Source organism: Cyprinus carpio, chromosome A18, assembly GCF_018340385.1.
Source record: "Cyprinus carpio isolate SPL01 chromosome A18, ASM1834038v1, whole genome shotgun sequence".
Taxonomy (NCBI): domain Eukaryota; kingdom Metazoa; phylum Chordata; class Actinopteri; order Cypriniformes; family Cyprinidae; genus Cyprinus; species Cyprinus carpio.
The window spans coordinates 20,097,645-20,118,103 of NC_056589.1; the positions used below are offsets into that span (position 1 = coordinate 20,097,645).

At 35.5% G+C, this 20,459-nt stretch overlaps 2 protein-coding genes across 2 annotated transcripts; one reads left to right on the forward strand and one right to left on the reverse strand.

The window, feature by feature from the left end:
* Nucleotides 1–325: 325 nt before the first annotated feature.
* On the reverse strand, nucleotides 326–15,259 carry LOC109078398 (E3 ubiquitin-protein ligase arih1-like). Its single transcript, XM_019093679.2, has 14 exons — nucleotides 14,768–15,259; nucleotides 12,773–12,840; nucleotides 12,515–12,659; nucleotides 10,370–10,462; nucleotides 9,045–9,100; nucleotides 8,328–8,394; nucleotides 7,966–8,072; nucleotides 7,501–7,543; nucleotides 6,686–6,757; nucleotides 6,465–6,595; nucleotides 3,767–3,824; nucleotides 3,421–3,681; nucleotides 3,218–3,330; nucleotides 326–2,752 (listed from the first exon to the last, which is right to left on the reverse strand). The coding sequence occupies exons 1-14, from the start codon at nucleotides 15,050–15,052 to the stop codon at nucleotides 2,668–2,670; spliced, it is 1,584 nt and encodes a 527-aa protein (XP_018949224.2). The 5' UTR covers nucleotides 15,053–15,259; the 3' UTR covers nucleotides 326–2,667.
* An 889-nt stretch (nucleotides 15,260–16,148) lies between these two features.
* On the forward strand, nucleotides 16,149–20,202 carry LOC109078402 (ADP-ribosylation factor-like protein 2-binding protein). The gene is made up of 7 exons (XM_019093682.2): nucleotides 16,149–16,267; nucleotides 16,538–16,607; nucleotides 16,709–16,770; nucleotides 17,081–17,187; nucleotides 17,276–17,361; nucleotides 18,892–18,988; nucleotides 19,250–20,202. Exons 1-7 carry the CDS (start codon nucleotides 16,246–16,248, stop codon nucleotides 19,355–19,357), a joined length of 552 nt encoding a protein of 183 aa, XP_018949227.1. The 5' UTR covers nucleotides 16,149–16,245; the 3' UTR covers nucleotides 19,358–20,202.
* Nucleotides 20,203–20,459: the final 257 nt, after the last annotated feature.

Below are 20,459 nucleotides of genomic sequence, written 5' to 3' on the forward strand. Positions count from 1 at the left end.
CATCCCATTCATCCTGTAGGTTTCTGTTGAACTTTGCAGAAAAAAAGAGCTCCAGGAACAGGACTGAGGACCTCTGGTTTAGATGAATCAGTTAAGATTGTTCTCCCTCTGGTGGACATTTACATTGTGAACATTAAAATCCAATTCTCAAATGTCATGATGACATCCTTGTGCTTTATTTGTGGACTGCATTAATCCTTTGGATGAGATCCTGTTTTATATAAAGCATAAACATCATCTAGTGTTACTAACAAACAGTCCCACCCAACAAAACCCTAGATGCGTCAAACACACTGGCTTGAAATAAACACAAAAGCACACAAACTAAAGCAATGTTTGCAACATGTTGCACTTTAATATTTGTTTTCTTCAAAATGAACAACTAATTTCTTACACATTTGTACACTATGTATATAAGAAATCAAAAAAATTGAATCGCATAAAGAAAGGATAAATGTAGAAAAGTATTAAAAGTTTTTGGATGTCTCAACAAAATGAGAGTAGCTGCTTTTTGTTACCGTGAATGTTAAATTTGGATGCTCATGAACTACCAGACATGATCAAATAGGCGTGACTGAGAAGCAGTGGCCGGAAGGGGACAGTTAAACACACACTAAGTGGCATACAGGGGCAGTATAACCATTCCATATTTTGTAGATCACACCATGTGTCCCATTGTAATAGAAACTACAGGGACCTACAAGTAAACAGCCAAACTTCCCAGATTTTCCCATTTCTTGTTCTGAAATATGCTTGCATGAAATGTATGTATGTTTATACCTGGAAGACCATCTCAGCACTCATCCACGGCATATTACAAAGACTTATATAAAAAAAAATTGCAATCATTCCCAGCACACAAAGCAAAAGGATTAACAGGCAACAACGCAAGACAATGCTATTACTTTGAATGAAAAATGCATTGTAGGACATTTATTTTCACGGAGCACATTTGAAGTACAAAAGAAGAAAAGGAAGAAAGAAAGAAAAACTAATATATCAGTCGCACGTCCAGCAGAAAGTGGGGGGGGGGGGGGAATCACCAGTTTGAGATTGACACTTTGGTGTTGTCTGAATATGCCAACTTGATCTGCAATGACACTGTCCCACCTGTGTCTATCCCAGAACCCCACCTCTGTTCCCCTGAAGACAGGGTGTCAGTGCTTCACTGATGGTCATGGTGCGTCCACAAACAATTTGTACAATTTTGCATGAACAAAGTGTACACCAATGCAACATCACAGTACGAAGGTTACATCACATATTCCCTGCAAACTATATCATGACTCAAACGGCCCTTTGGAAACCATTGCGGGTGCAAACGTGATTATTTGACACGAAAAGAATTAAAGCAGTGTGGAACCTCACAGCAGAGATAACATTGGCTTCCAACTAGTTTTGCGGTGTGCAAAAGAATCGATCATGTGGAAAAGGCCTAACCCTGTTTGTCAATGGCTCAGTCAGAACACTTGACTACAGAAGTCAAGAAAGCAGCTCAGCAGGCCCATCATGTTGGCCAGGCAGAGAAAGAACCTCGAGCCGGGGTCGGGATCGAAGAATGAACTTCAGAGAGACAAAAAGAAAAAATATAAAAGGTTATATGAGTGAATGTCACTCAGTTTGGCTCTCAGAAATTATTCATATAACTCTTAAAATCATATTACCATACTAAATCTATCTAGGAGGAGTGGGGGGGAATAACAGCAAAGGAGGCAGAGCAGAGGAAACCACTGTTCTGTTTTAAAAGTTTGAACTGTTGGAAAAAGCAGCAAATTTTCCTCCAACTGTAAAGCCAGAAGCTCTCACAAGACTCCTAGTAGGCAGAAAAGCGCCACCTTGGCACGATCTGCTCAATTTGGCAGAATGTAGCCCTGCTCAGTCCCAGTGGAGCAAAGGGGAGGAGGGGAGGGAGAGACACGGACTCCCGATTTACGTCAAGTCCAAACCTCTTTAGAGGGGCGATCCAAGATAGGGAAAGACACTCAATCTACACAGCAAATATACATTTTTTTTTTTTTATATCTGTAAAGATAAATATCTTTTAAAAATGATGCAAACACATGCCACTCTTACTCTTTATCTTCCATGCATATGCATTATTTACAAATTGAAAAATACCAATTTTGTCTGTTTTTTTGGTGTTTTTTGTGTACAATTCCACTAACGTCTGTAAGCTGAAAAGTCACCTCCTTACAATCAACATTCAGCAACCCAAACACGGATCTCACCAGACATGGTCAGAATGATTAAAGCCATTTTGAAAACAAAGTCCATTTTCCACACACAAAAAGAGTAAATAAAAAGTCAAACAGAACACGTCCACAAACAAAACTGATAAGGAGGGAAAAGATTTCTGAGGGCAAGATCTTACAATGCAAGCAAAAGGAAGATATTTTGCCTTTTTGTTGGATTTCTCAGTCTTGCGCTCCACGCTGCTAACAATACTGTTGAACATGTATCATTTTATTTTTAATGTTCTAACTTTTTCATTTAAATAGAATTTATTCTTATGCTTTTCTTGAAACAAAAATCTGGAAAAATTATGCAATGCAGGGCGGTTTGCCAGGGAGGAGGCAGCGAGGAGGTCTGTGCTGCTCATTTGTCATTGCATCAGCGCTCTAGTGGGTGGAGTTTGTCTCCAAGAGTCTGTGGTGTGGAGATGTAGCCTCAATCCTCGATGTACTCCCACAGGTCTTTGTCATAGCCTTCATGTACATGTTGCAGCAGCACTCTCCGTCTGCTCTCACAGTATCTGCACACAAGAGGACTGTTATAAACAAAGAGACGCATGCACAATTTTCCTGTAAAGTATGGACATGTGGTCATGCTTGAATGCATGGAAATGCACACTTTGAATGAAATAAAAGTTGTTTTATGTCAAGAGTTTTTCAAACTTGCCAGGAAGGGTGCTAGAAGGTCTGTGGAAAATGTAAGAGATTGTTTTATTTTTTTTCAAAGTTAATTTTTCAGGGCTGTCCAAGTTAACTTAAGTAAAGCATTTAATAATAAGCTTTATTTTAAAATCTTTAGTTGAGACTTTTTTTTCCCCCATACAATGAAAGTCAAAGGGAATAGAAACTGTTTGGTTACTAACATTCTTCAAAATATCTCTTTTAAAGAAAGTCCTACAGGTTTGGAATGACGTTGAGGTTGAGTAAATGATGACCATTTTTATTTTTGGGTGAATTATCCCTTTAAAGTAAATTTGTACACTTGCCTGTATTTATCTTGTACTTTCTGCTTAATGTCCTGCAGAGAATCTTGGGAGATGTCTCGTTCCAGGTATCCCGATAGAACCTCTGTAGCATTCTCCAGATCTGCCTGGTTATTCTGAGTGCAAACACAAACCACAAAACATTTAAAATGACATTATTCGTGTTTTTACAACAACCTATTCAAAACTGAGCATCCCTGGTTTACCTCGAAGATGATAGACTGGTTGTTCTTCTTGAGGTAGAATGCAAAGACGTAGGTGAACATGAGTGTGGAGCGGCACTGGCACAGCACGTCCACAGCCTTCTTCAGGAACTGCACCTCGATCCACGACATGTTGTGCTGCTGCATCTCCTCCATCTTCTGTTTGACCTGGGCGTACAGCTTGTGCTCGAAGCGCAGGCTCTGCATGTGGTTCATGTAGCGGTTGCAGTAGAACAGGTACCTCTGCAGGGCTGCTCTGGAGCGCTGAACAACACGTACAAACATATGAAAGGTTTAAAAATAAGACTACATTTCGCATGTTCAACACGAATGGACTGACATTATTTACCTCTTGAGCATCCCGGGCTGCCTTGGCATCATCCTCGTTATAACGATTACAGTTGTACCTTCAGTAAAAACACATTCAAGAAATAGTTCAATTAGTCAATAATGTTTTAGACATCAATAAACAAATGTAAAAAAAAAAAAATCAAAAACTGTTTACAAACACATCATGAGACATTAAACTCAGCTTCAGCTGAATGAATCATTCTAGGTTTTCCAAAGTGATGTTTGCAAGTGATCTATAAACGGATGACTCTATGGAACAAGGAGGAGGAGAAAGCTAGCCTCTGAGCTCTCGAGTTTAAGTGGGACCTGTTGATCAAAGATGTGCATATGAAAACCGTGCCTTGGGAAAAGGTAGAAGAGGAGCATTTTGTTTTACCAGAGAGAGAATTCAGGGAATTGACAGTCACATTTAAAGGGATACTCCTTCCCACCACCACTCCACCTCCCAATCTCAATTCGAACATCTAAAGACACATCTTTTTCGCCAGCACTTGACCAACTAATACTAGCACTTACCTTTTCTTTTCTATTCTATTCTTGAACAAAAAAAAAGTCTAGTCTGTGCTAGACTTACTCAGACTTGTCATGGCACTTGTATACTGTTGTTGTTCTCTCGCTGGTCTGCTAAATGATTAAATGTAAATGTAAATGTGAAATGAAAATTTTGTCATTAATCACTTACCCCCATGTCGTTCCAAACCCGTAAAAGCTCCGTTTGTCTTCAGAACACAATTTAAGATATTTTGGATGAAAACCGGGAGGCTTGAGACTGTCCATAGACTGCCAAGTAAATAACAGTGTCAAGGTCCATGAAAGGTATGAAAGTCATCATCAGAATACTCCATCTGCCATCAGACGTGCAATCTGGGTTATATGAAGCGACGGGAACTCTTTTTGTAAGCAAAGAAAACAAAAATAACGACTTTATTCAACAATTCCTTTGTCAACGGTCTCCTCAAGCAACGCCACAAGGATGCATTGTTTCTACGTGTATTTAGCTTTGATTTGAAAGAAAACAGCGCATCCTTGTGACGCAGATGACACAAAAGAGCATACACAGCATACGGTGATAGGAAGAGACAGAGGAGACAGTTGACAGGAATTGTTGAATAAAGTCACTATTTTTGTTTTCTACGCTTACAAAAAGTGTTCCCGTCGCTTCATATAACCCAGATTGCACGTCTGATGGCAGATGGAGTATTCTGATGACGACTTTCATACTTTTTATGGACCTTGACACTGTTATTTACTTGGCAGTCTATGGGACAGTCACAGGCCTCTAGGTTTTCATCCAAAATATCTTAAATTGTGTTCCAAAGACGAACAGTGCTTTTACGGGTTTGGAACGACATGGGGGTAAGTGATTAATGACAAAATTTTCATTTTGGGGTGGAGTATCCCTTTAACTGGTGGATAGTTCTATTTAGGTGTTTGATTCATAAAGCTTACACAAATACTTCAACCACAGAAATAAAAAGAAATTTATAGGAACCCAAATTCCTAAAAATGTATTTGTGCTTCTGTGTTATAAGTATTTGTGTAGCATTTCTAAACCTAACCCCCCTCTCATCTGTTCATCTTATGAACAACTGTCAATAAACATTAATTCAAAAGCCTCAAGAATCAAATTCAAAAGTAAACAACCTACAACAATCTTGCAAGTGGTGAACTTAGTAACTAACTAATTCTCTTATTGGTGTTAGGGTCTTTAAAAAAAAAGAGAGAGGGTTAAACATTTAAAAAAAAAAACATAGAAGGTTACAGTGGATTGCCAATTGGGAGCAAATTTTAGTAGTTATGTGATAATGAAAAATGTATATTAATTACAACCCACAGGTGTAATTAAACTTTAATTTTTGTTGATTTATTATAATTCCATGTAATTTTATTGTTTTTATTTAAATGAATTTTACATTAAACTATATTATTCATATTAAATGATATCCTGCCTTTTGTTTGTTGGTTTTTTTAACACCATGTTAGCATCGGGACTATTTACAAGGCAAAAACAAAGTCAACGTCATAATCCATACAATTTTAAATTATTATACAAAAAATGCATTTAGGTGATACATTACGAAATATTCCACTTCAACACGTTTCTGAATAAAAGCGTTTTCTGGCAGTATTATAAAAATTACAGTCCAACAGGATTTACAAGATATTTGTAATATCAACTCTCTGTATATACTATATACAGAGTCGCTGTATATACTAGACCTTATTACTTTTTTTCAGATATCTGGCAACACTTTACTCATGAAGAAAACATGTTTGTGTGAGACAAAGTTTCAGAAGAGAATGGAAAGAGAGCAGCACATGTATGCACACTGAATATCAGCTAATGTTTATGTCGATTGGCCAGGAGTTATTTAATGAAGTGGTTTGAATTAAACACCTTGTATATTTGCTATACCGTCATATATGCTCAAGTTTTCTGCATCATCAAAATGCCATCAGTAAGTTGAGAGATGACATATCGAATCAATGAAAGTGATTATTAGCTGGTTCCGATCAGTGGCTAATCATTAGGATTCATAGAAACGAAAGGATTTCTGGATCCATATTTGACCTCAAAGCATAAGTTAATCAGCTTGGAAGTCACTGCAATACACAATCCTTGCAGATACATACTTCAAAATTCATACATTTTCAGCTGTCTTTACAACCTTAAACAACCAAACACCTGGACCTACCAAGCAGAGCCATGTGGCTCCCAGGGCCCCAGGCAAACCCAGCAGAATTCTGCTTTGCAGTTCTGGTTCCGGCACACCATATGGTTGCAACCACCATCTTTCTCTATGGTGACGTGGCATTTTGGACATTCCTGCAACACAAGAGGAAGAAAGTTATTTTTCTGGGTCATCGGAAGACACTGGGAAAAATTTACCACATCAAACTGAGTCTAACCACTGACCTTTGTATTTGCTGCAATCCAGTTTGATGTCTCACTGTCATCATCACATTTTTTAATCCATTTCCTTAACCACTGGGAACGAGAGGTAAAATAGCATCAGAGGACATACAGGAAACAATTCACCATAACACAATATAATATTATATAAAAAAAAAAATGTACAAGAGCATGGAGTTGTGTCAGTGCTTATGAACGGTTAAATGTTCTCTCTCAGTGGAAGATGATTGTAATGCCCTTATGAGAAACACAAGGGACTAGAAGCTTCCATTGTTTTTGCCAAGACTACCCCCACAATAACAAGACGAGTCTCTGAAGAGCCTCTAAATGCTGAGAGTAGGAGAGGTGGCAGTCTGCTAGCTTTCTTTGTTCAGACAGAAAAACACTTGCCATACCAAATCTACATGTTCCCCTGCTTTGTACTGAAATTACTACACTTAAAATGTGCATTAGTTTTTTTTTTTCAGAGCTGTCCTTAACATAATTCAGAATGGATGTTTATTAACGGGGCATTCTACTCATTTTGCCTCAGCATTTAGAGAGAATGGGCGTTATGCACATATCAACGTAGTGAAATGAAATAAATAACAGTATTTATGGAAAAGTATGATCCAGGTTGGTCAGCCAGAAATAACAGCCAAAACTGTGCTTAACTGTGAAAAACACAGAAGGCATTGTTGACAATGAAAAGCTTCAAAAATCATGCACAGTAACACAAAGCCACAACTCAACATATTTATATATAAACACTGATAGCAGTGTTGTGCAATTCTAGCTGATCTTAAAGATTTTAAACATGCAGTGTTGCCTCAACACACCTTACACTTCACTGGATCGTGCCAATTTTCTCCACAGTTGAAGCTGCAAAATAATTGAAAACATAAGCATTCTCTCATCAAGCACAAATATCATGAACACAAAAAACATTTGATCTCTTTAAAATTATATAATATATAATAATATTATTTCACAATATTACTGTTTTTTTTTTTTTACTGAATTTGTGATCAGATAAATGCAGCCTTGGTGAGTATATTATATACATACACACACATACATTAAATGACTCTTTGCTCTAATGGCTCTAATGAGTCTTTGCTTCCCAAAATCAACACGTAGCTGTGAAGGCTGGATAAGATTACCAGTGCCATCTAGGGAACATGTCTCCTGGGTTCTAGTGTCACTGGCTTGATCAGGTTTTCCATGAGCTGGTGGAAGCCCTAAAACTGATCTGAGGTCACGTTCCAAAAGTATTTGATCTCATTAGGAGTTCAGTGTCTTACCAAAACTGCCGACCACACTTGCACCGTACAGGTTTGGCATCTGGGTACTGTACTTTGACAACGTGATGACAGTCAGGTGCTGGACACCATTTTAACAGTCGGTTACACTGCAGAGGAAGAGAACAGAATAAACCAAATTTACAAACCAAAAATCACAAGGTGAAACAACTGAATGCTGATGATTCATTTTTATCAAGCACTATTTGATTAATGTCTTGTGTTTAAAAAAACAACAACATTATTTTAAATTGGACGAAATCTTAAAGCTTTTATTTATTTGCAGGTTTAAAAAAAATACAGATTTTCTATGTGGTATCAGACTTTTCGACCACACTATATAACAGAATGGAATTAAATCATACCTCTACAAAACTATTGGTTATTAAATGCTGGTACTTCAACTTCACTTTTGAATCTGTAATCAGTCGCCTGTTGAAATAATTGAGATATTTAGTTCACGGTAAAACAGACATACATGCTATAATACTATATTTATTTTCCACCAAAGGGCACAAAGATCAGACCTTGTACCTGCATCACAAAAGCGGCAGGGAGATCATATGTAGGTTAAGACAGCTGTGTGAATCCCAAATAATCTAACTGAATCGACAGGAGGTGCCGTGTTGTGACTCATACCTCCAGCAAGACAGGGTAACAGAGTGCCCTACTTCTGACTATGAATAAATTATCAGCTCATCTAGGATAGCCAAAATATACTTCAGGACACTGAGCTAAGAATAATGAACTCAAAGTTTTCGTACAGTATATCACAAGCAATAGTGACGTGAGACAGAGACCCTATAAGAATTACATCATTAAAATATCTCCCATTTATTAAAAAAATAAATATATATCTATATATCTATATCTATATCCTATATATATATATTATTATATATATATCTAATATATATATATCTATATATATATATATTATATATATATATATATTTATTTATTTATTTTCAACCAATTGCCTACATAAAAAGTGTGGCTGCAGAGAGAACTTGCTTTCCTTAAAATAATAATAATAATAATTGACTTAGGTTTCTATAAATATTCCTTTCTCAAACACTTACATGACTGTGTTGTCATCCACCAAAATATCACAGCTATGAGCAGGACAAGAAATGGTCTAGAACGGAAAAAACAAGCTTGTGTTACAATAGGTCAGAAAAACAGACAAAATGTCAGTAGGCACAGAAAAAAATCTGCTATAGCCAGTATGAATAGTTCAAAACCTAAATATGAAATAGCTGCAACATTTACATCAGCCCATCAGACTGACAGGCTGCTACCTCAAGCGTATTTGTGTGTGTGCTCTCCGAAGAGAACTCACATTGTAAATGCAGTGGCTGCAAATGGTTTATAATATAACCGCTATTAACTTTTTTTTTCCAAAGACAGTTAACTTTACAATTACAAACAGATTTAGCAATTACAGAATTACTTAAGTAATTGAAGGCTACACTACTGTTTAAAAGATTGGTATTGGATCAGTTTTTTGGTAACACTTTATTTTAGGGTCTCTTAATTAGTTGCTTATTAGCATGCTTATTACTAGAATATTAGCCATTTATTAGTACAAATTAAGCACATATTAATTCCTTATACTACATCCCTAATCCTACCTAATACCTAAACTTAACAACTACCTTACTAACTATTAATAAGCACCAAATTAGGAATTTATTGTTGTAATTAGTAATTATCTTTATTGATTTTGTTTTGCATATTATTAGGTGTTACAGTTTTTTTTTTTTTTTTTTTTTTTTTTTTTTTTAAAGAAACAGTTCAATAGATAATACTTCTATTTAGCAAGAATGCATTTAATTGTGCATAAAAGCGACAGTACAGATATTTAGGTTACCAAAATTTCCACTTATTAAAGAATCCTAAAAAAGTTTTAAAAAAGTATAGTTTCCACTAAATGTTAAAAACATATTACTGTTTTCAACATTGACAATAATAAGAAATATTTTTGAGCACCAAATCAGCATATTAGAATAATTTCTGAAGGATCATGTGACACTAAAGACTGGAGTAATGGCTGCTGAAAATTCAGCTTTGCCATCACAGGAATATATTACATGTTAAAATATTAAAATGAAACCGTTATTTCAAATTTTAATATTATTTCACAAATATTGCTGCTTTTACTGTATTTTTAATCAAATAAATGCTGTCTTGTTGAACATAAGAGATTTCTTTCAGAAAAAAAAATCTTACGACCCCAGACTTTTGAAATGTAGTGTATATTATTAATATTGTTTACTACTCTAACTTTTTAAATAAAGGTGTGTTTGTATTAGTTGTTTCTGTGGCATTGTGAATCACAAAATTTCACTTGTATTAGAAACAATTACTGAAATTTTGGTATCATGACATCAAAGGTTCGATGTACCTGTCCCATTCCTTCCTCTATGATTTTGGTGGTTAAGTAATCACCCCAGCACTGCATGCAGAACTTGTGTCCACATTCCAGACCAGTGAAGTACTGCAAAAGAACAACCAACACCAAATCCACATTTAGGGAAAGTTACAATTAATAACACAAGCAACTTCTAAAAACAGTGTAAATTTCCAATAGTCAATAATAAATGTAATATATTTCTTCTTTTAGGGTGGATCTTGCAACAGTGACTCAATAACTCAGTAACATAGGATACAAATAACAAACACTGAAAAACATTAAACCAAATAAAAGCAATGAAACAAATCCTAGCTAACAGCTATCCAGTGTTGGGTGCCTGTGAAACACAATGAGCCTTGTTCTCTTCAACAGATCAATACAACCAACAAGGATCAGATAGGAATCTTACAAAACAGTTCTGAGCAGGTGATAGAAGAGTCAGCCGTAGTGATAATCTACTGTCATGCGTTTTAATGTCTCAGGCCCCCTGGGAGGAAATGCCTGGTTCTCTCTTGGGACAACGTGGCAAGAACAAATCATCTTAATATCTGTGGTAGGACTGACGCAAGTAGAGATTATCATTGCTTACAACAATATCTCAAGTAGTTTTAACAGCACTGTGCAGACAGCGCTAATGGTATTTAGAGAACATCTCATGGGAACTGAGTGGTGGTCAGCTTAATGAAACAATTCATTAACACCGAAATGACAATTTGACATTGGGTCAAACTGAACGTCCCAATAAACTGATACTTTAAATGCATCCGCAATCTGATTAAAGCTCTTAGTTAAGCATAACTCTCAACATCAAACTGATAAGTTTGCTGTATCATGTGGCCACAAATGATCCTTTATTTTAAGCAGACAAGCCGTGAGACTGGGACTTCCTGGTTGACGTTACAGTTAAATAGTTCATAGTCACGATTCAAAGCAACAAATAGAACAGTTTCCAAATCCCTGCTGCTTAATCCAGAGATTTCTTTCAGACAGTTGCTGGCTCTCACGACAAAGCTGATCAAAACAATACATGCATGCATGCATGCATGCCACAATCTATCCTTTTACTGACACACACACACACACACATTTCTCAAGGTTCCCTGCAAATCCGAAGACCCGTCAGTTCCTCTCCTTAGTTGCTTGGTATACAATATGATCAATCCAGTGAAGAGATTACAGGTGAAAGGAGCTCATTATAGATCCTTTCTGCCGACTGAGACACTGTAGCATGTAGCAAAGAGTGGCAAACATGAAAACACAGATGTCAAAATAATACTGCATACCACTTTCACATATCCCACAACGCAACAGCGTCCCGTCCAAGTGGTAAACAATCTGTTCACACTGCCAAGCGATTCAACAGATTCACTGAAATAACCAGGCACAGACTGAATCTGCTGACATTGCAGCTAATGCGCCGATTTTCTGAGGAAACATACAGAATTCTGTAGAATGGATATAAATACATTAAATACACTACAGTATAATTTGGGGTCTGTAAATTTTTTAAGAAACGAATGCAAGGATGCATTAAATGTATCAAAAATAACAGTTGCAAAAAATTTATTTTCAATTGTTGCAAAAAAATCAATTTCAAATAAATGCTGTTCTTTTAAACCTTTTAAGCAGGAGAACTGTTTTCGAACGTGAAAATAGTACGAAATGTTTCTTGAGCATCAAATCAGCATATTAGAAGGATCATGTTACACTGAAAAAAAAATCCGCTGTGCCATCAAACGAATAAATTACATTTTTAAAGTATATTAAATTAGAAAACGGTTATGACAGCACCGAATGAGCAAATCTAACCTAATAATAACATTGCACAATATTACTGTTACTATAATGTATTTTTGATCAAATAAATGCAGCCTTGGTGAGCATAACAGACCCCAAATGTTTCAACAGTAGCATATGTTAAATGGAGCTGAGAGTACTACACTTTTTATTGGCTGAAAGTATAATCAAAATAGCCAAAATGTCCAATAAAGAGCATTCCAAGGAAAGTGAATGTGCAAAACTTTGTGAATGACGGGCACAGATTCTGTGTGTGCCTGCTAATAAGCTATCAGCACAGCAGCCATGTGAATGGATTAACCAGAGGCAACGAAAGCGATTCGGCTGGGGGGCACTGACCGAGTTAGGATAGTTGAGATAGCAGATCTGACATGGCATGTCCTGTGCCGACGATCTTGTGTTCATGAGGCGTGTCCGAGACTTCTTGCTGGGGTTTATAACGTGACACTCTGAAAATAGCTTGTCCAGGTTACCATCAAAGTACCTGCAAAGAGATAAACAGTAGATTTTTCTTAAAATTTGCTGGTTCAGTATTGAATAAAGACAGATGCTAGCTGACTAATAAGTTGGTGGAAGGAAATAAAACAGAACAGTTACCTTTCCATCAGCTTTTCTTTGTCCCAGTTAAAATGACTAAGTAATATTCTAGTGATTGTAGCAGGATTCTGTAACAAGAGAGATACAAGAGATGCATACAAAAGAGGCATACATCTTTTAATACATCGAGAGAGAAAAAAAAAGCAAGCATATTTATTAATTTATAATATAATAAAATTTAGTACGATCACTTATTCTTTTAAATATTTTAATATGTACAGGTCAGAAGAAGTATGTTGTTTCGTTTTTACATAAATATATCTGTTACACTGAATGATGATGGAACCATATTTTAATGTTTTGTTTTGCTTTTTTCACAAAAGTCATTTGAAACAATTAATTAGGCACTTTACTTGCATTTAATATGCTTTCTGTGTATATAAAATCACTTTTGTCAACTTTATTTGACGCTGTCATCAAAAAGGTGTTTGACCTATATACACAAAATTATTCAATTATACCTCTGACTACCATAACACACAAAACAGAAAATATTAATTAACTACAAATTCAACTAATATCCATTTAATGGGTAAAATCATCCTTTATTTTGTTAAATTATGGCTAGATTAATAATTTGTCAGGAAACTCTTGATATTGATTACCGCCATTATTATTATGTGACAAATTACTAATTAAAGCCTAAATAACTTCTAGCTGGTGTCATGAACAACAACACTTCAAAGAGCAGCAATGATGTGATTTGCACTGTGTTTAGACAACAGAGTTCATCCTTGCCCATCAGGGAGCGAAAGCCTGAACTACAGTACTCCAAAAAGGTTATGTGGGCTGACATGTCAAAGGAGCATATTGACAGGCAATCCAGAGGGATGCTGGGAGACCTGAACACCATAACCTTCTGGATTTGCAACCACCCTAACTCGACGTTCCTCAACTAAACCAAGGTCTTCTTTCCGTTCCTGTTGAAAATGTAAGCGCAAGAGCTTCTAGAGCAAGCTTGAACTGTACTGGGACAAACACACAGCAGATGCTCTTAAAATAGAAATACATACGTATGAAGCGAGCCACAGCATTAATCACTTCAACTTATCACAGTAACAGCATGCGAACATAACAAAATGCATTTGCTGACGTTACAGAAGGATTAAATCTAATAAATTAGCACAAAATCTGGAAATTAACCAGCATAAACAAAACTAAACTGCGGGAGGCAGAGTGAGATGTCGAGCTTCAGGAGACAGCTAATACTCCAAACAGCCTGTGGCTATGACACTCCAGCAGAAAGCAAACATAGCTCATTACTCAAATTCACTTTGATGTGCTATTTTTGTGCTGTTTAATCAAACATAACCAACCATGATGAAGCATAGGCTCCGCCATGTTGTTGTCTTGAGCAACTAGGTAACTCACATGCTAACGCGACCTAACCCATATCCCTGATTAACAGACGCTTAAGAAGACACCTTCCTCTTCATCAGACTGGGAACAACCTGCCCTGAAAACCTATTAAACATATGAACACGTCGCAATGTAGTCTCTGGTGTACTTAAATTGGGGTTGTATGCTCGTGGTTAGCTCACTAAGCTAGTGTGACCAGAAACAAGGGGTTTACAATATTACTATTTTACTTTATATGTGACGTGGGTTGTCATATGTTAAGATGCAAACATTCTGGCAATACAAATGTAGTTTTGTTTAAGTAAAGCGCTTATAATGGGACTTCTCGGTCTGATTTTGTATGCAGGTGAACTAGAAGCTAGTTAAGCATCTTATGTCATTACTGGACAAGGTAAAAGCTAGGCTGACGCAGACCTTCTCCTTCATATCTGTGCTTATGACCATATATTTATCTTGTCGACGTACCAACGATGGTTTTAAAATCAGTTTGGTTCAAAGGACAGCTGATGCATTTTTCATGTCTCTCGTGTTGTCAGCGGGGGGTAAAGTTTCCCAGAGCAATGTAAATTCTCCTCTTTTGTTATAACGGGTAAACCAGGGTGATCTGAGCTAAGGGGAAGCCCTGAAAATACTTACCTGGATGACCTCGTTGACCTCCCTGATACACTCCACCATATGCTGCAGGATCTGTTCGGCGGTTAGAACTTCAAAGCGGTAGTCTTCCTCATCCTGACGGGGCCCGAGGCCGCTGCCTCCCGTCTCCCCGCAGTCGTCTCGCTCTCCTCCGGCCACAACGGGATCAACCAACTCCACCTCGCCGAGCTCCAGGGTGTCGTCCGCGGTCTCCTCTTCGCCGCTGTCTTCGCTGCATTCCTCTTCCTCGTCGTCGAATTCGTAATTGTAACCCTCGTCCGAGTCCATGACTGGGCTGCGATTAATGTATCGACACGCCAAGGGGAATACGTTTGATGTGTATTATTTGGCAGGCAGAGCGAAACAAAACGAGAATACCTCTTTAGCTTGCTAGCATTCCAGTTTTTCTAGCAGCAGAGAAAACAACAACAGAGGAGCGACGCTGCTGCTGGACCAACAAAGAGACGCAGCGTCACGGGCCGACGCTGGGTGACGTCATGTGCGTGACACAAAACAAGACTTGTTTTAAAATAAAGTTGTTTTGCTGCTGCTCAGTTAAAGTGTTTATGTGCTATCATGTACTGAATTTCTTTAAAAATTACATCAAAAGATAAATACATCTTATATTAAATGACGAAGTAAAAAAGTATGTTAATCTGCTTTGTATATGTTCAATGTAACATTTGTTTCACTATTGTTTCTATTGAATATTCTTGAAAATTTTGAAAAAAAAATATTGGAATAAAACTGGGATGTGTAGGAAGGATTGGTGTATCTGATGTGATAATTTATTTTAAAGAAGACATTTTGCATCGAAAATAAATATACAGTACAGCTGTTAATAATATTTAGTAAACATAACATAAGAAAAAAAATAGCAATTTTTACAAACCAAATCTCACACATTTTATAAATTAACTAGTATCATAAGAAAAGTTAAAGGGAAAAAAATAATTAAATCATTGTATTGTGGCTTTGTATAAATATTTACATCTGTGTTGTTTTGGCATAGTCTTTCTCTCTACTTCCTCTTTTTATTATTTATTTATTATTATTTTTATTCATTTGTCCTGTACATTATTGCAATTTAACATATTTAAAAAATATATTTTAAAAAAAGGTTCCTTCAAAACAGTTTAGGGAAAGGAACCCTATTTGTATGGATTGTACATGTCCTTACACAAACTGTTGAACAGAAGAACATAGTGTCTTAGATAGATAGATAGATAGATAGATAGATAGATAGATAGATAGATAGATAGATAGATAGATAGATAGATAGATAGATAGATAGATAGATAGTTAGTTAGTCCTATATAATGGACTGGAAAATATTTCTGCCTGGTCTTGCGTTGTCCAGTAACTCAAAGAGGCGGAACCGATTAAAAGGAAAGTGTTTTCTACCGAACACATTTCGAACAAGTACGCGTTCTCTCGTTGCCGTGGCAGCAGCGACTTCAGGAAGAACGATCGGGCGATTAATGATGGATGCACGAGAGATAGGTAATTAATTGTTTAAAAATATTCATTAACTTTTGAATTGGAAATAAATCCTTGACCACATATCCAGTCGTTTGATTGTGCACCACCGTCCTGGCGTCTTTAAAGCTGCAGTGGGCCAGCCGTGCACCTGCACTTCTACCAGCTAACTTAGCTTACGGAAATCTGCCAGTCTAGTTTCATAATTGTGATCGGATCTAATTAAAAATGCTAGCTGTGTTTTTGTGACCTTATTTAAACATCTCTATCTGAACTTTCTATAAAACCCTAAAGATCTGCTGGGTGCCAACGAGAACATAGTTGAAATGCAGAATTTGGAAGGAGAAGACTTTGCTGTTTCTAAGTAAGTTAACTTATATAGTTTGTTTTCTTTAGTGAAAATGCGTGCAACTTTATCGAATTTACACTTTTTCTTCTGTTATCCGTAATATTTTGCCTCTCCAGGTCATCGGATGCTGATGCAGAATTTGACATGGTTATTGGAAACATCGAGGATATTATAATGGGTATTTATATGTCTGTTATTCTATGAAATCATCCACAGTCACTTATGACAACAACTGTTAATCTTTAATATAAGGTTTTAGTATTCACCTATAATAAGTGTGAATATCACATAATCTTTCAGGAACATGTCCCAGTTCATATTGGTGGAAACTGTACTTAATATTACTTGTTTTAATTTGTGTATGCAAAACGTAATTTCTTTTATTTTCTTTATTTTTTTTTATGGTTTGGGATGAAACGAGACCTGGACATGCATTCATGCAATTCACCCAACTGAATTATAACTGCCACATGTGATTTTCTTCACAGAGGATGAATTCCAACATCTTCAGCAGTCTTTCATGGAGAAATATTACCATGAGTTTGATGACTCCGAGGAGAACAAGCTCAGCTATACACCTATTTTTAATGAATATGTATGTAGTACTTTAAGCTTTGTTTTATCACGTTTATGACCCTTGTAAAGATGGAAATACTGCATTTAACTGTCATTTACTATCACAGATTGAAATCCTAGAAAAACATCTGGAACAGCAGTTGGTGGAGCGAATTCCTGGATTCAATATGGATGTCTTCACTCATTCACTTAAGTATGCTATATGAATTCATCTCTTTTTCTGGGCCTGAGTATAGTACTCAGGCTTGACAGGGACTGACAGTATTTCTTTTACACTGACAATATCATGTATACTGTTAAATATACAAAAAATAATAATAAAAGTAAACAATACAGACAATAGCAATTCAGTCTTAAGTTAGTATAAAACAGGGGTTTTCAGTCATTTAGATGCTACAGATCCTCAAATATGATCATCCTCGTATAAGGGGCCACTTCTTAAAATTTAGAGGGCAGCTATCAGAGCTGGGTAGTTACTAACCTGGATTACATAATCAGATTCCAAAAATTAAGTACTTGTAATTAGATAAAATTACATTTCAAAATACTCGGAATCAGAATACAGTTACTTTTTTATGAATTACTTGATTACATATTCACACAATAGCAAAAATTGTTCATAATTACTTGATTCCTCTTTTTCATCTGTTAAATGTTCCTTTCTAAAATTGCTTACCGCTTATATACACTCTGAAGGTCTTCCTGTTTTGTGAACATTCACACAAAGACCAGTCATTAGTCAGGTGGCTACACAGCATTTGACAAAAATCATTTCAGGTTTAAGAAGTGTTTCAACATTGCATCAACTACCGAACACATTGATTTTTATTTGAATTATCACTCAGTAGGTTATTTAATAATATATTACTATGTCTTTGGAAGTTTTCTTTGTTTGTGTTAGTTTTAAACATATTAAAATGCACAAATTCACATTATTTCTTTTCTTTCTTTCTTGTTTTTAAGTACCCCTGAGACTTTAAAATAAATAAAAAAAATTATATTTTCATAATTGTTGGTTAAAGGTCACATGACATGCAGTAAACAACAGTTTTATTTTGGTTGATGTTATTTTAAAATTATTTTAGTTTTTATTTTGGTTGATGTTATTTTTAATTTTTTTATTTTAATTTGGCTTTTTTTCCCCCTGAATTTCTTTTACGAACCCCAGTTTGGAAAACCTTGATTTAGTTATTTTCTTACTCTCTGTATTTTTATATCAATATGGTACAAGATTATCCTATTTAAACGAGTAGATCAAAAGTAAACTAAAAGTAAACAAAAAGTAGAAATTTTATATTACCAGAAATGTGTAATGTAATGGATTATGTTACTAACTACAATTTTTGTCATGAAATTTGTAATCAGTAAGGGACTACAATTTGTAGTTATCTACCCAGCTCTGGCAGCTATATATTTTCATGTACAAAAAGCCCATTTATACTGTGAAAAATATTATAAATGTGTAAAATAATGTATGGAAATATTTCGTTTTTATTATGTTACCTTATTACCTTTTTCTACTCACATTAGTAATGTTAGTTGTATTATTTTGTATGTATTATTATTATTATTTTTTTAAAACCCTGCTCTAAAATGTTATTGTAATACACATAATTTACCACTAGATGGAGGCATTTACATAAGATTGTATTTGCATAGAACAATATTTTCTAATTGTGACCTAAAACTTTTGTTTATTTGTAATCCTTCTTTTCTCAATTAGACAGCACAAAGATGAAGTCTCAGGTGACATACTAGACATGCTACTCACTTTCACTGACTTCATGGCCTTTAAAGAGATGTTCATTGATTACAGAGCAGTAAGTAAAAATCTGTAATTTCTGTACTACAAAATATAGGATTCATAATGTAAAGTAATGTGGAATGTTTGAAATGTGTTACAGTCCAGAGAAAAGCTGCTCTGCCCAGTTCAAATGTAATTCTTGGCTATAATAAAAGAACCTGAAACATCATCACCTACTAAGATAAAACTTTGGCCTACTTTTCTACCTCATGAACAGAAGCTATAAACCTGCCATAGTCTGTGGGAGAAAATCATTTGTCCAATCTTCTTTTTATAGGAAAAGGAGGGTAGAGGATTGGACCTTAGTACTGGACTGGTGGTGAAGTCTTTAAATTCTGCTTCCGCTTCATCTCTGACCTCCAGCATGGCCTCACAATCGAACTGAACCAATGGGCATTACATGTAAATGATCAGTCAACACATGATTATCCCCATGTAAAAAGATGAATATTTATTGAAAATTCCTTTCTGACTCCTCCCAAAACAAACATACACTGTTATACTAACTTGACAGAAGGGAATCAGTGTTTAATTTAGGTTAATGTTTAAACGTAACATTCAGGTTAACTGTCAGCTTTTCCTCTATAGCAGTATTCATATGATCTGTCCCTAAATCCAGACTCAGTTTTCATATCTTGTTGGCCTACAGTGCAGCAAAACACTTGCGGTTTCTGACCAAACTGATAATGAGCATATGAATATCTCAAAAGCTGCCACTTTTTTATATAGAACCCCTTCATTTTAATGGTTAAATCCTTATATAACATAATGTACCAAAATAATTCCTTTCACTTGACAATCAAAAAGGGCTTTTCATTACAAAAGTATTATACAATGTGCCTGATATGACAACAGTTCTAAAAGACCCGTTTTTCATTTACAAGACTTGCAGTTTCCCCAGGTGAAATATTACAGAATTAAAAAAAAATGGTGTTTATACAGTTACCAGAAACGATGCAAATAATCTCATACAGTTCTTTAATGTGACGTTGAGTTCATGTTGAGTTGAGTGACAATGAAAAGGAAAGACTCAAAGGAGCTTTTCAAAATAATACTTTTTGTTGATGTATACATTACAAATTTCAGCTGTTTTTACTCCCTTCTTAGAAGAATGTGTTGTTCTCACTAGATGAATGTTGCGTAATTGTGTATATTTGTTTATTATTTGTATATATAGACATATTTGAGTTTGTGTATGAAAGAAATAAATACAATGGTTCTTTAATTATATTTCATAAGAAATTCCATTTTTATGCACAAAACAATTAATCAATAACATTCTTAAGCTTAACTTCACAATAATGCAAGAACCTCAACACTTAAATACATATTTGCTCAAGTCATCTAGTGTATCTTAAAAAAATAGTACACTACTGTTTAAAAGTGGGGACTGGTAAGAATATTGTATGTTTTTGTTTTTTTGTAAATCTCTTAATGCTCACTAAGATCAAAAAGTACAATAAAAATATATTTTGTGTATATTTAAT